General features: G+C 37.7%; 1 protein-coding gene across 20 annotated transcripts in view; it reads right to left on the bottom strand.

The window, feature by feature from the left end:
- The window catches only part of LOC136836061 (SLIT-ROBO Rho GTPase-activating protein 1-like), a 797683-nt gene that overhangs the window by 104266 nt on the left and 677626 nt on the right, over positions 1–15791 (bottom strand). For all 20 annotated transcript variants that reach the window (XM_067099977.1, XM_067099978.1, XM_067099984.1 and 17 more), the window contains 3 exons: positions 9627–9810; positions 4108–4273; positions 2423–2644 (listed from right to left, as the gene is read on the bottom strand). In XM_067099977.1, coding sequence (XP_066956078.1) covers positions 2423–2644; positions 4108–4273; positions 9627–9810 — 572 coding nt within the window. The remainder of the gene's footprint in view (positions 1–2422; positions 2645–4107; positions 4274–9626; positions 9811–15791) is intronic.

A 15791-nucleotide genomic window follows, 5' to 3' on the forward strand; every position in this document is an offset into this window, starting at 1 on the left:
GTTATTCAATTTCTCTTTGTACTGAATTATCATGTCACTCTGCATGAACCTCCAGAATTAGCTGATATTAATAATTACTATACCGTATATGCATAGAGTATACTTTATAATGTAGGCAAGGCTACCATATATGGCAGTCCCCAGTTTACAACAGGGCTGGCTTACGACGTTTCGACACTTTTCAAATATATTCATCAGAAATTATTTCCCAGTTTACGACACATGTTCCGGGGTTACGACTGGTTGTACGCCGAACCGATGGAAGGAATATGGCTCCAATATGGCAAAATAATAAAAATTTGGAGGTTTTTTTTTATGAAAAACTCAATAAAAATGAAGTTTACATCATTTTCAATACACCCAAAGCATTAAAAGTAAGGTTTTCTTAGGATTTTGGACAATTTTCGACGATTTTTCAGTTTACGACATGGCTTAGGAACAGAACTCCCGTCGTAAACCGGGGACTGCCTGTACATGGTATTGAACACCCCTAGTGTAGGCTAGGCTATATTTGAGATACGTTTTTTTCTAACAAACGGTGGGTTTGGATAATACCTATATAAGCATTTTTAGTTTTTTTTTTTGTGTTTGAATTATCAAAATAGGCAGTTCTATGTGTTTTTTGAAGGGTTTTAAGTATTTGTGGATTTTAGTTATTTGCAGGGGGGTACCCATCTCGTGCGAATACGGGGGGTTTACTGTATATATTTTGTTGTCTTTCAGGTAAGATTATACAAACATTAATTAATATGCAGGTAGGGAGTACTGTATTTAATATGACTTGGGATATTGATTGGAATCCACTTACAATTAATGTATTGTTGAACTGTATGTACAGTATTTTTCCCCTAAGTATGTGAGCATGGTATAGTATGTGAATCCGCATCATGTTAGAAACAATAAGCACTTACTGTCAGCCCACCACTCTTTCTCTCCCTCTCTCGAGGTACCTAATGGAGTACAGCACTTTGCTGTTCTTAATACAACACAGTCATATAGTGTTGCACATTTTTAGGATAACCTAAGCACTTAAATGAGTTTGCTTGCCTTTTGTGTATTCCCTCTCTCTCTCTCAATCTTTCTCCCTCACTTTTTTTTGTAAAGAATTTGGGGTTATTCTTAAAAAGAAACAATGTTTATGTTTTTTTATATTGCATGGGATTCGTACCTAGTATTTTACATAGACACACATATCTTGTACGCATAAGTAGGTAGTGTTATGGACAAGTATATGTATGTAGAAGTAACTCCTTTTGCAGATATACCATATCTCTGAATTCGAATAATAAGTAATTCACTATCTTAAAGTGAATGACAAACAAAATACTAGCTAGGATATGCTGTAAAGTGCTGTATACATGAAATTACACTCACTATAAGCTAAGCAAGTTGGCTTCATGGTACCCAACTGTGTAGGTCATTGCCAGTCATTGTTATTTAGCAGAAGGTGCAGATCCCCTGAACTGTCCTTTAAGTTGAGATGCCACTGTGTATATACATATTTACCACCATCTCCTATACTATATGGCACAAAAAGGTCTCTGTAAAATTTAACCTCTCATGTCTTTCCTGTGCTTTGACTCCCACAAATCTTCACACACACCTCCTGCTGCCCTTCTTGCAGTTCTTATCCAAGTAGGTCTGGGTCTTTCAATTCTTCTGATGCCTTCAGGAGCCTAGCTGACACAGGCATGTACTATTCTCCCAGATCTTGTGCATTTATCATTATCTCATCTAGACTGCATATGGAACTTTGGTAATGTCCTTTATACTGTAGTATCATTTTCCCTCTATACTGCTATCTGACTCCTAATATTCTCCTTAAAATTTCATTTGTAATTAAATAAAATCTACCAAAGTTTTATTGCCGTACCATCAAAAATATCTGTATAGCAATACAGATGATGCTTGACTTAGAGTACAGTATAATCTTACTTTTGTATGCAGTTTCAGTCCAATAGACTTCCAAATCTTATTCAGCCTGCCCATTGTTTGATTTGCATTCCTACTAAAGAGAACCGTACTGGATTTGTTATTCCTGAATATTGAAAAACTAAACTTCAGTAAACATTTCTCCATCTAATGTTATTTCATCCCACTGAGGATACTCTGCTTTTCTTAGAATTATTTTGAATCCCACTTTCTACATATATGATGCATTCTATTAAGCAAGCTTTTCAAATTTTGTGGTGTTTTGCTGATTAAAATAGTTTCATACGCATAGCCTGAGCATGTCAACTTTTTATTGTTACTCCAATCTAAATCTTTCCCTCCATCTGCAATCAAAAGAAAAAGAGAGAGAGAGAGAGAGAGAGAGAGAGAGAGAGAGAGAGAGAGAGAGAGAGAGAGAGAGAGAGAGAGAGAGAGAGAGAGAGCGCGTGTGTTCTTTTTCTCACAACTGAAATGAGTCACAGTGTCTTACCTTTTGAATTTCCTTCTCAATGACTTTGAACTTTTTACTTTTCTCCAACTTTTCTTTGGGGATCCCCTGTTCTAACTTGGACCGCTGAGCCTCAAAGTTCCTAAGTTTTGTCTCAGCATTCTTGAATTCAGTCTGGTATGTGTGGTAGGTCCTCATCGTGGTATGTAGCTCATGAAGTACCTTCAACAACTCTTCATGGCTTTCATAGCCGATTTCCCGACACTGAAGTTAGAGGAAGGAACTTAGGCAAATGACTATAAGTCTTACAATGAATACTTTAAATTGTAATTTACTGAAATCACCACTTACATTAGACTAACACAAAACTGTATATTAATGATATAATGCTAAGTTAAACACCAACTGGACTATTTTACTACCTAAATACAATGAATTAGCAAGACATAAATAAAGAGAATCAAACAGCAATACACAGTCTTGTTTGAGTGGGCTGTTTATTATGGACCAGCATGAGGAGGAAGAAATGTAAAAAAATTTTTAAGGAAGTGGACCTGGTATTCAACAAATGTACATAAAAATGTTGGGTGTTATAATCAATAATTACTTATTATCTAAAGGTGAGAAAATTCCACGCAGGGTACCATTATCATTCAAGATGAAAGGGACAACCAGGTATTGACTTCAAAGACTAGAACACAATTATGAGTAAATTCTGTCATTGGGTAAAAGCAGACCACCCCAGTGCCCCTCATTTATCAATTACCACTTAATAACTGAAAACAAAGCAACATGTAGAGTAATATAAAATGTGCAATCCGAGGTAAACTTTTCTTATAGCACCCTAATTTGCTTACAAGTAGAATTCTACATGTGTCGCTGGATCTGCTTTAACCTAATGGACAGAATGACATCAACATGATCTCTCAAAACAGGAGTATACTTGTCATCAAAGTACTCCAGATTTTGAGTTAAAGCTCAAATAAGACGAACTGTCAATCAATGCCCAGTTACTAAACATTTTATCTACAAGAAATTTGAGCATTACCTTCCTGTTCAACGCTTGCACATACTACATGAAATTTCAGATGAATCATTTTCTTAAACTTTTGATTCAAGGATCAGTTTAGGAATTTGGAAAATGCATAAATAGCAAAGTCCAAATTCCATTCATCTATTTCTCAGCATGCTATTTCATAGTTTCCTCTCACTGTAACTGATATGAAAGCTTTCACCAGCAATCACAAGTTCACTTTAGCAAAAAAAAATATGTACCTTAAAAATAAGCCAAACAACAACTATTTGATTAGCATAATGCCTCGACAATGAGTCATAACAATTTTATTTAATCATTTTAATCAAAATTCCTCTCCACCTGACTGAAGTTCTGAAGGAAAACAAAATTAGGTCACAAAATGAGCTACATAACATAAATAAAGCTATTGTATGCACCATAATTATATTAAAATTCATATTTTGCAAAGTTCATAACTAACAAGAAAAAATGTACCAAATTCCTAAGATCTGTGATTATTTATGGTCATTCTGTGAAATACAAAAGTCTGTGACACAATCTACAGTCATTCTACGAGTTCAGAACTGAATTGCAAATGACAAACCACCAACCAAAAGGTGCAAAATCAAATTACTTGACATATTTTTCTATCTGACAGATACATCAAAATTATTCTGCACTTCTTTTAAATGGAAAACACCTGGGCTCTTACTCTCTTGTAAATTCTGGTGACATCATCTTGAACCTGAGTGAATCTTGGAATGATGTTGTTCAGGTACACATCTGCCATGGCCATTTGATCCCTTGCATCTTTCTTGGTCTGTGTCATCAGTGAGTTCCAGCAACTGTAGACACTGAACAGGTGCAGTTGTTCCCTTCTGAAAAAAGAGCTAGTGTAATCAAGCATGAAAGTTACAAGACACCTTACACTCTCAATCCCATCTCAGTTGGTGTACACTCTCACTCACTGGGAACAGTTAAGTTTACAAGACTGGGAAACATTCTGCTGGCATTTGAAAAAGTATCAACTCTATCTATCTCACTCTCCTGATACCACTTACATTGCTTCTCGCCTTTCTCCCTGGAATCATTTTATAGGTATTTTACTCTCATCTATTACAAAAAAATTCTTCCTCCCTCCTGCAACCAGTCTACAGGATATTAACAACATTATCTTTTGTTGAATCAGGTCTCTCTTGACAATACAATCAACCAATCACGTGTGTCATGAGGTGGTATATCAAATGAGACTCAACTTGTCCATTTTCTGGTTTATTACAAAAGTGCAAAATGGGGGTGCTTGTTGGGAGAGTTTCCCCTGGAATTTCCCTCGCCAGTCTCTCACTCACGCTATTTCACACAAACTCCATGCACACTGGTAACCAAGTATGGGTTTTTTCATAATTAATATAAAAGATCAATTTAACAACTTAGTTATACTACAGATGATAAAGAGGGCACTGGAACATGATCATAAAATATTTCACATGTAACATTTCAGTATTTTTCAATATATCAAAATAGGGTATGTGGCAACATACTTTACATATGTGTTCTTATATGTTTTCTTTGTCACAAGGACAGCACTTGTAACACATATTATTTTATTACTGACGGAGTTACACATTCTGTTCTTGTGACAAAAAAAAAAGAACATTTGAGAATACAAATGTAAAATATGTTGCCACATATCCTATTTTGATATACAGTACTGTAAAATACTGATATGTTTGTATGTGAAATATTTTATTATCATGTTCAAGTGACCTCTGTATCATCTTTAGTATAACTACGCTGCCTGTCTAATATATATCTTGTTTTTGGAAACACATTCAGGCAAATAAATTCCTCTTATAAAATCACTGAAATGTTTATAAAACTGCAGTAACTAGATACTGGATTATGCAATGACAAATTATTTACAACTTCACATTTCTATTTTGTAAATACTAACCACAAGGAACACAGAATTTAGCTATAAAAATAAAGAGAGAGATTGTCTTAACCTTCAAAAGCTCCACACAACAGGAAGACCAGTGCCACACTATGGCAGTGCTTAATACAATCAGTGTCACTCAGATCAAATGCCAAGATTTGCAAGTTCAAGGAAAACCGTCATAATTTTCCAGACAAGGCTTTAAGGATGGAAAAGGAGCTAACAATCCCTGGGTTACCTGAGGTTTTTACTTTTTAAACCCTCTTGCCAGTGAAGTCTTTTGAACCCTTTGCTGTTGAATACCTCTGATATGGGAGTCCATACTAGTGGGGTCTCTTGCTACGGTTCCCTACATATCGCATGCTATAAGAGCTTTTTGTCAAAAGAACTCAGTGCTTCCATAATTAATCTTTACCAACCTTTTGCTAGTTCTGTGAAAGGAATGTTGTGCTATAGACACTCCTTGTCACAGGAGCCCTTAGCTATAGGAATCTCTTTAAGAACCCCTGGCCAGAAAGCCCTTTACTACAAGAGGCCTTTGCTACAAAATTTCTTACAGATTTCAACTTCTACATATATGAGATTTACAGTACCTCTTTTGTTTTGTTCCCTAACACTCTTTCATACATCTACAAAAAATATAATGAACACTTTTTTTTTACCAAAACAATTATCAGCACTGTTATTGCCATTAACAAAATGATGCAAACACTGAATGTGTATTAAATTCCCTGAAAATAATTCTCTAAAAACATTAATTTTGTAACTAAGATGTGATAGGGTATTTGATTTTTCATTATTATTATTATTCATTCAGGTGCACAGTCATGGAACAAGCCAAATGGGCAAATTATGTGAAACAAAGAAGTGGAATTGGTAAGGGCGTGTGATACATTATATTCATGTAGCTATCATACATATAGCATATGATACATTATATTCATGTAGTTATCATAAAATAGTGGATATAACTGGCTTAAAACTGATGAAAATCATGTAAAAAATAGTGGAATGGGCACTCCACTGATGGCTACAATTCCCAGGAAAAAGTGAGACACTAAACTAATGACAATTGCCTCTAGCTAAAAGTTAGACACTCTCCACTGATGGAAATAAATCCAGGGAAAAACAGTAAGAGACAATCCATTTCAGGCAATAATTCCAGATACAAAAGTAACAGCAATAACTTCCCAGGAAAGCAAGGGGGGGATTTACAGTTGCAAAATACCAGACACTTATCTTGACCAGTAAGATAAAAAAGACCAGCTCCATTGTATTTATTCAAAAACAAAAGAAATAAGGTGGGTCACAATTTAAAAAAACTGAGCCCAATGAGTCAAGAGAGAGTCCTCTTTCAGAGAGAGAGAAGTCTGGATCCCACTGGTACACAGAGGACTGGATTTTCACTTTTGAGAAGAGGATTTGGCAGAGGTCTTTTTAGCTGGTCTGACTGAGCACAAGTTTGAATGAGGCCTAGGCTGGAGCCTTGCTCTACTGCCACGAAAGGGCTGCTGCTGGACAGAGGCGACTACCACGAAAGGGCTGCTGCTGGAGAGGAGAGACTGTCTTGGTACCAAACGAGGTAGACTCCTTGGGACAATTGGTTGACTGAGCCAGGAGATCTTGGGTGGACTTTTTCTGGAGGTCTGAAGCTATCTCCTGTACAGTGGTCTGAGGAAAAAGATGATGGCAATCCAGCAGTGAAAAAAGGAGAGCAGATTTCTGGGTGGAAGTGACCCCATCGGTGGTGAACGAACACTGAAGTTCCCTCTTCTTCAGCGCCCCCCGAGAAAACAAGGCAGTAAATTCCAGGGAGCCGTCCCTAATGGCTTTGTCTGAGCAAGAAAGGACACCCAGCCAGTCTGAAGACAAGCCCCCTGCAAGATCGCAACAGTTTTCAATCTTCTTTGCAAGAGTGCCTATGGTCCAATCTAAAAAGCTTGGCAAGCAATTCAAACACTTTAACAATATTCCTCCTAAAATGACCGAGCTCCGTTGACACGAACAAGATCTTCACCGATGCGAAAGCAGTCCTGTGTGACAAATCAGTAAGGCCAGAGAAATCCCCCTGGGACGAGGCAGCGACTCCTGAGAGAGGTATCTCCTATGTGAAAGACGAGCGGGAGAAGAACAGAAGACAGCCTTGCCTTGCTCCCTCTTCTCTGAGAGCCACACTACGAACTCACTCAAGGCTTTCCTGGACGAGGAGGATAGAACCATCTTTAGAAGCCTAGAACTCTCATCAGGCTAGTTCCTTATCATTAAGGTAGAGGCAGGAGAAGTTGGGGCAGCTGGAGTGAAGAAAGTTGGAAAAGAGACCACCAGGTCGACAACTTCATCATTCGCTGAAATCAGAGAAAGAGCCACCTCCAGAGGGTCCTTTGCTACTGCAGACATCTTCTGTAAAAGGCCCAGAATGTCAGTGAGTTGGCACTGAATGGGTACCAGTGAAGGGTCCTGCACCATGAGCATGGGAGAAACGGAAGCGGACAACTGAAGAGGTGGCATCAGGTGCTTGGCAGCCAGTGCCAAGAGAATGGGAGATGGCGCCAAGAGTTTAGAAACTGGTGCTGGGCACTTGGGAGAAGTAGTTACAAACAATGGGCACTTAGAAGAAGGTAATGGATGCTTCTGGGAACTGGATAGGTGCTTTGGCACCAAATACTGGCACTCTTAAACTGGGAGCTGAGGAAAAAATCAACTACATGAAGCTGGGGGCTGCACTTAGGTTCCTTGAACTGCTTACAGGGGAGCGGAGACGAGCAATCTGTAACTGATTCGTGCATCTTTAAAGGCCGAGGCTCATCTGGAAAGCACCACCGGTGCCTCTTGTCTGGACTGGAATCCGAAGCACTAATTGATAACTGATGCACATCCTTTTGGATGCCTTATCAATGACTGTCCACTGAGGCCTGGGACTGGGTAACAGGCTCGACCGAGGGGGGGGGACTACCTGTGGGCAAACCCCACCGACTTCCTTGGACTACTAGTATGCCTCCTCCCAGGTTTAGGGGAGTCTGGCAGTGACCTTCGTCTAGGAGCACTGGCAGGATGAGTAGCCACCTCCTCCACTGACACTGCACTTTCACCTTTTTCACTCACTTTACCCATGATTGGCCCTAATTGGGCCACAATATTCACAATGAGACCAAATTTCTGGTCAAAACAGGCTTTGAGACTCGCAATGGGATTGGTGTCGGAAGCATGGGAGCCATGTAAAGGAGTAGGTGGAATAGTCGGAGGGCTGGTTATGGAAGAAAGGGCACAACAGGCAAATCAGTTACACCTGATTTAGGAGTAGACTCTAGGCTAGTTAAATTCCTAACTTTGGCTCTAGCAGCCACCTTTCTTTTCCTGTCTCTCTCAAGCTTATCTAAATAAGCTTTTAACACCTTCCATTTTCCCTGATCCCAGTCCCTGCATTCATCACACGTCAAGTCAATTGTGCAAATCTGTCTACAACAATTAATACAGATAGTATGTGAATTGTATGAGGCTTTCATCAGTCTAGTATTGCAGGCCTTGCTGCAAAAATGAATACTGGATGAAGTAGTGTGACATAGTCCATAAATAAATGTTTTAATCAGTGAAAAAACAGGTCTAAACAACCCTAAACTATCTATATATAGCATGAAGGCTACCAAAAAGACGAATACTTCACCAAAATGGAGATCAGATACACCATCCAAAACCAAGCTGCTCATACAACTCAAGTTCAGTCGTTAACTGCCAGAAACAAATTGAGCTCTTCAGCTGCGTTATACTTATTCTTTCCTGAAAGTGGGCGGGGCTAATCACCTACACTAAAACAACAGAAGCGCTACAGTGAATTTTAAAATTTTGGCTGCCGCACGAGTTAGAAACTACAGTATAGCTATATAATTACTTAGGAGGTTACTTTTATGAAATAAGTTTTTCAGCAACTTTGGAAAGCACATGGAGATTAGAAATTGGCCTGTAGTTACTGTAGTCTTTGGAACAAGCACGCTATTATTAAGCTTGTGCTCATCCACACAGCTACTTCAACATGAAAATCTATAGAATCTACTATCTTGGGAGACAACACACTAGAAACTTAAAAAAAAAAAAAAAGGGAAGAAACCATCAGGGTCTTCGCCACCCCAGCTATCAAGATTATCCAAATTTTTCTTAACATCCCTAGAGCAAAATGCAAATTTTGTAAGAACAGGTTCAGAAATTGCAAGTTTGTGTAAGCATGTCAAAAACTAAATGCATGTAACTTCCTGACAAGTGCCTGGCTGTGGCACCATTAGAAGGAATACATCTGCACTCACTTTATCTTCTGTTCCTTGTGCCTGGCATGCAGAGACTTGGAAAGCTTGTCGAGCTTGGCGGCATAGTCCTGGTGTAGCTCTGCCCTCCTCCGGAACCACTCCTGCAGCTCCACCACCAACGCCGTCTGCGTGTCGACCCGTCCATCTAGGGCCCGCAACTGTTCATTCAACTGTGACCGCAATTCTGCAAGGGCAATGATGACAAGTGTTAGCATAAAGTTCTAAAGGTTAACAAGGCAACACACAATAGTACAAAATTCTACACGGACAATACAGACAAGGGTCAGTATAAAATCCTACAGGGACAACATAGTAACAAAGACAATGTAGCAACTTTCTGCAAGGACAACAATGACATGGGTGCATGTAAATTTTTTTACAAGGAAAATGAAACTCTTCTGAATAAAGACAATGGCTAAAAATTCTAGAAGGAAAAATGTAGAAAACTTTAAAACCATAATAAAAAGTTTCACAAAAATAGACAATGGATCACACTTTAAACAAAATGGACTGTATTTGTAAATGTGTTGATTTATAACAAAAGCCTTAGTGATTAACTCTAGATCACTTTTTGAAAAACAAGACATTTTAGGAAAAAAAAAAAAGGCCTCTATATCTGCAGTAATATATGTCTGTATAAACAGTGGCATTTTCTTTCACCAAATCTCAAGCATAGCACAAAGAATGCTTTGAATTCTTGAAAAATCAAGTATTATACATGTGTACATTTGTGTGTGTGTGTGTTCTTCATCCTTGATGTAAAACGATATGCACCTGAATGTTTGCACACAATTATCTTATTCAATGATAACCATAGTGTATGGGAAATGACATCTATTACTATAATGATAAAGCATTTTTTATGTGATGGGTGACACTTGGAGCAATACAAATTTAAAAGAGGATAGATAAAGAATCTTTGGTAGTCAACAGTGCACCTTGCAAGGTACACTGTGATATTAAATCTGGCTCAGTTCTTGAAAAAAAAGAAAAGAATCTTGAAATATCTCAGCCCTCTGAGGACGATAGGACGATAAACTCGTCTCATTTGGTTGACCGTCATTGTTACCACTAAAAGTTATGATAATTAATCAGTCCATCGATCAATCAAGCAGTTCCTTAGAAGGAGGGGACGTCACACTCTCCGAGTACACGGAAAGGAATTTCGGATATAGTAAAAGTAAATCATGGAGACAGAACATGCCTACCGTTTTATTACGGGATGCACTCTAAAATGTATACAAAATAAATGAAAAATTATTGTATATATTCCAATATACCTTTTTACCGTCACTTTGAAGAAAGCGTGAATGTACGTTACCCGAGCAAATGCTGTCAATAAAGTACGAACCATTTTATTCTTTATATTTTGTGTGGATACAGACGATTACATATTTATGTATGTATGTATGTATGTATGTATGTATGTATGTATGTATGTGGTGTGTTGAAAAAGATAGACAGATACAAATATAAAGAAACGAAAATGTGCTCCTAAAAAGGGTTTAAAGGGTTGTATTGTACTTGCATGTCCCGTAGACTTTACTAAGAACATCCGGTTCCCTTTTGTAACTTAAATGTTCGTAAGGATTTCCCTTGAGATTCGCCTTGGGTTCAGACACTGAAAACAAATACCGCTTGCTTGAACTAATCTGATAATAAAGCACGATATTTCGAAAACAAACATAAAAAATTAACCATTTCATTGTACTGCCAACAAAATATAGCATTAATCTCTCTCGCCCATTTCTGCAATGATATACGAGAGCATCACGCCTGCCAACGGAAAAGGCTGATACAATGCCGTCATGGAAGACGTCGATCCAACATCACCTTGTTGTTCGATTACGCTGTTAATTAATTGTCAGCACGGCTCTCGCTCCTTGAGAAGCCCCTAGGTCCAAAACCTATAGGAGACGGAGGTCTTTCCCCTAGTGAGCCAAAACCGACCTGATATGCGAATGGCGTCACTCTGCGGAGAAGTAGGTCTCCCCCTCCCCCTTGTTGTTGGTTATTCCCGATGCTCAAGACTGAAGACCGTGGACTGAAGCATCAGTGGTGACGAGGTCGTGTACGACAACTCATTTTTGCAGTTTTGTTACGTCTGGCTTTGTATATTTATTTTTAAGTAGTTTGTCACCAAAAACAAATCTTGAGATCAGTGATCTTTAATTCCATGTTTCCAAAAGTGCAAAAATTAAAAGCAAGTGCCTCAATATTTCCAAGATTGAGGACCACTTCAGTGATTCAATTGTAAGCATAAGCAGTTCAAATTAGTGAAAGATGTATTAAAACCAATGACTAAAAAGAGCAGTTCAGATATAGGAGGCACACGCATTACCAATTCTGCAACTGTTTATCAGACAAGGAAAGCGTGTGTGTGTGTGTATGTGTGTATTCAATACTTGCTTATGAATAACCAGTACGTCCACTGGTTACAATCTACTTTTTATGATCAACATCCATGATAAAATCTCAATGTAAATTATGTCATTTTTATTTTATCAGAGACGATATAAGAATAGCTTTGCAATATTTAGGTTACTAATTTTGTACAGTGGTTAATCATGTTTTGCTCTTGCTATAAATTACCAGAATATATCCCCTCTCTCTTCTGTAAGCCTTGGCCTAATCTCTTTTCATACCGTCAATTCAAAGCGCAGCAGACGCCCAGAAATCTAAGAGCAGAAAATAAGAAAGGCAGGGAAGAGAAGTGTAGAATGAAAGAACATATAAAGAACAGCTGCGCAAACACATTCGCACATACAGACTCGAGGCTTCACCAAGAAGCCGTCTCGTCTACCGCCCTTGTGTGTATGACGCTTCTGATGAACATTCCCAAAAAAGCCCCGCCCCCTTCCCTCCACTTACATGGCACCACCTCTTAGAAATTATTTCTTGTAACTCCCAACGCCAGGTTCAAAATGAGAAAAAATACAAATTTTTGTTACTTGTGAGAGCATGACTTATGTTAAAAAATATGAAGCCACAAATACTATTTAATATCTAGTTCACTATACTTCAAAAATAACTTACACCCAAGAGGAATTATAACTGATAATCGCTTAGAATAGAAAACAGAATATAGAATTTAGGCCCGAGGCCAAGAGCTGGGACCTATGAGGTCATTCAGCACTGAAACGGAAATTGAGAGTAAAAGGTTTGAAAGGTGTAACAGGAGGAAAACCTTGCAGCTGGACTATGAATAAGTTGTTAGGAGAAGGTGGAAAGTAAGATGGAAGAAAAAGAATATGAACGGAGGTACAGTAAAAGTAATGAAAGAAGTTGCAGCTAGGGGCCAAAGGGATGCTGCAAAGATCCTTAAGTAATGCCTACAGCACCATCACCCCTACGGAGCATAAGTGCTTAGTCCCTGGTAGGAATTGAACTGTTGCATGGTTTTGAAACAACGATAAACAGTGACTTGAATTTATCAATTACCGTGGTAACTCAACAATAATCTACAAGGTCAAAGACCATCGGAAAAGGAATCTGCTGGACTGTGTTTATTGAAGCCACGTGCACCAGTAATGTTAATATTCACCCTGGATTATCACTTGATCCTTTGTCCCTGTCTTTTTGTTTAAAGAACATGCTGACCACATTAACAAACTGTAACCCCAACCCCCTTTCTGTTTTTGTATATAATGCTCTGTTAACTTCTTTTGTATTCGGTGTGAACTTGAAAATGTAGAATAAACTATATATATATATATATATATATATATATATATATATATATATATATATATATATATATATATATACAAACACACAATATATATACATAAAAGTACAAGATGCAGAAACCTTATAGGTACAGTAATTTACAGTTCTAAATATTTATCTGTGGGACTTTTTTTTGCGTATATATATATATTTCAAGACATTAAAAAACCAAGTATAAACAAGACCACGGGCAAACATGCAGCCCCACCATCGAAGTACAAGTCATTGCAGAAATGAAACCGAAGGAACAAGATAAATAACAAGAAGTTCTAAATATTTATCTAAAATGGGATTTTTTTTGCATGACGTCACCAAACGTGTTTCAAGACATGAAAAAACCAAGTATGAAACAAGACCAACTGGTGTCAAACATGCAGCCCCAGGTCATCTGTACGTTAAAATTAGTCATTTGCAATAATGAAACCGCGGGGAACCAAGATAAATAACAAGAAGGTATATAAATCAATATAAAATAAACGATCATAGGGTTATATGACGTCACCAAACGTATATATATATTATATTATATATAATTTTCAAATTGATAAAACATCACCAACTGATTATTTATATATGTATACGAAAGGTCATCATACGTTAAAATTAACACACACACACATAATATATATATATATATATATATATATATATATATATATATATATATATATATATATATATATATATATATATATATATATATACATGTGTGTGTGTGTGTTTATATACACATGCACTCAAACTGATAGAATATCTTCCTCACAGGATGACTGTCAAAAGCGCACAAAATTTCTCAGTCATAATACCGTACCATTTTTCTTTACACTTCCTTTTTATTTTCTTGGGCCTGGGGCTGTACGTCCCAGTCAGTAGTCCTAACACTAAAAAACATGTCTTCAGTGTATTTTAAAGCTTAAGAACAATTTCCTCTCAAATTAATATTCCTATTCAAAAAATATAACGACAATCCTCAAGTTGTCATTCTTGAGTAAGAAATATATTTCAGTTCAAAATGCTTATTTGCTATGATTTATTTATCGCTACTCAAAAAGTAAATGGTCCACGATATATTTATTTTATTGGCCTGGTGGTCCATGGCCTGAAACGAGTTGAACACCACTGCTCTAAAGTAAATAAAACACTATAGAGCGTCGAAGCTTAGATACGATATATAAGAAGGTCGGAAGTTCTGACATAAAATTTCACCCACATACAAGCTCACACACACACACACACACACACACACACACACACACACACACACACACAACGGAGAGATTAAAAATAAAAGAATTTGGTTAACTAAAAGTGGGAAAATCAAGCATGAATAAACTTGACAAGAAAATGCAGATTAATTTCAAGAGAGAATGGCGTCACGGAAAACTTAAGAGAAAATCGAGTTCGCCCATGAAAAAAATGTGAGATATTTTAAAATTTGTTGCTATTAGATTATGCTGGCCTTATGCCGAAATGTGATTCTGGATCTTAAGAAAGCACGACAGGCTTAAAATAAAACATGCTAGAACATAACATGAATAAGACAGTAGTGTCAGTATTATAAAAGTTATGTGAATGGATAATAAATTATCAAAAAAAAAAAAGGATGACGTTGCAGCCAAATTTTAAACTTGCAAAAGTAAAACACAACTGGCCGAAGAAAAAATCCGACAGGAAATTTGAAATAAAAACCAGCCGAAACCAAATGAAAAGCGCGAAGTTTAAACTGAACTGAAGAAATGACCGAGAATAAGATAACGACTGAAGATACTGGAAGACGCGTAAAGAAACTGTCCCACCACCATCATCGAGGCCAACGGGAATGACGAAGAATCAACGCTGAGACCTTCCACGCGTGCAAAGAAGCAAGGGCGCTCACAGACTGAAAAAAGGGAGGAGAGGACCAAGAAGAAAAAAATGCATCTGTGATTGCCCATTTGTAAACGTGATCACCTACAAAACCCTCAACAGAGAGAATGGTCAATGGAGCTCTCTGGTGAGAGGCACACATCATGGTCAAGAGGAGCGACCATTGACTGAGCTCGCGAGGCGCTACAGAAGCATCTGTTAGCGATTTCGACAGTGTCACCAGCAACGGGCCACTCTAATTATGCACGGTTGGAACAATCTACCCATTATCATTAGGATAATTACAGGGAACACAACCACTACTATTAAGATAATTAAAGGACGTATAAGAATAGAAAGCAGATGCCAAGAGCGCTGAGACGTCGTATCCATCCTGAACAATCATTAGAAGACCATCCAGCAATGATTAGGATCATTCTAAGATGCAGGAGAATTCAAAGGAGTTGCCATCCCCATAAGTTTACTTTTAACTATCTAACAATCTGGAACCGAACTGGATTTTCAATTTACAGGCATCACACATGCACTGGTCACCGACGCCAGAAAACATCATATTCCACATCATAACAT

This window comes from Macrobrachium rosenbergii, chromosome 56 (assembly GCF_040412425.1).
Source record: "Macrobrachium rosenbergii isolate ZJJX-2024 chromosome 56, ASM4041242v1, whole genome shotgun sequence".
Classification (NCBI taxonomy): domain Eukaryota; kingdom Metazoa; phylum Arthropoda; class Malacostraca; order Decapoda; family Palaemonidae; genus Macrobrachium; species Macrobrachium rosenbergii.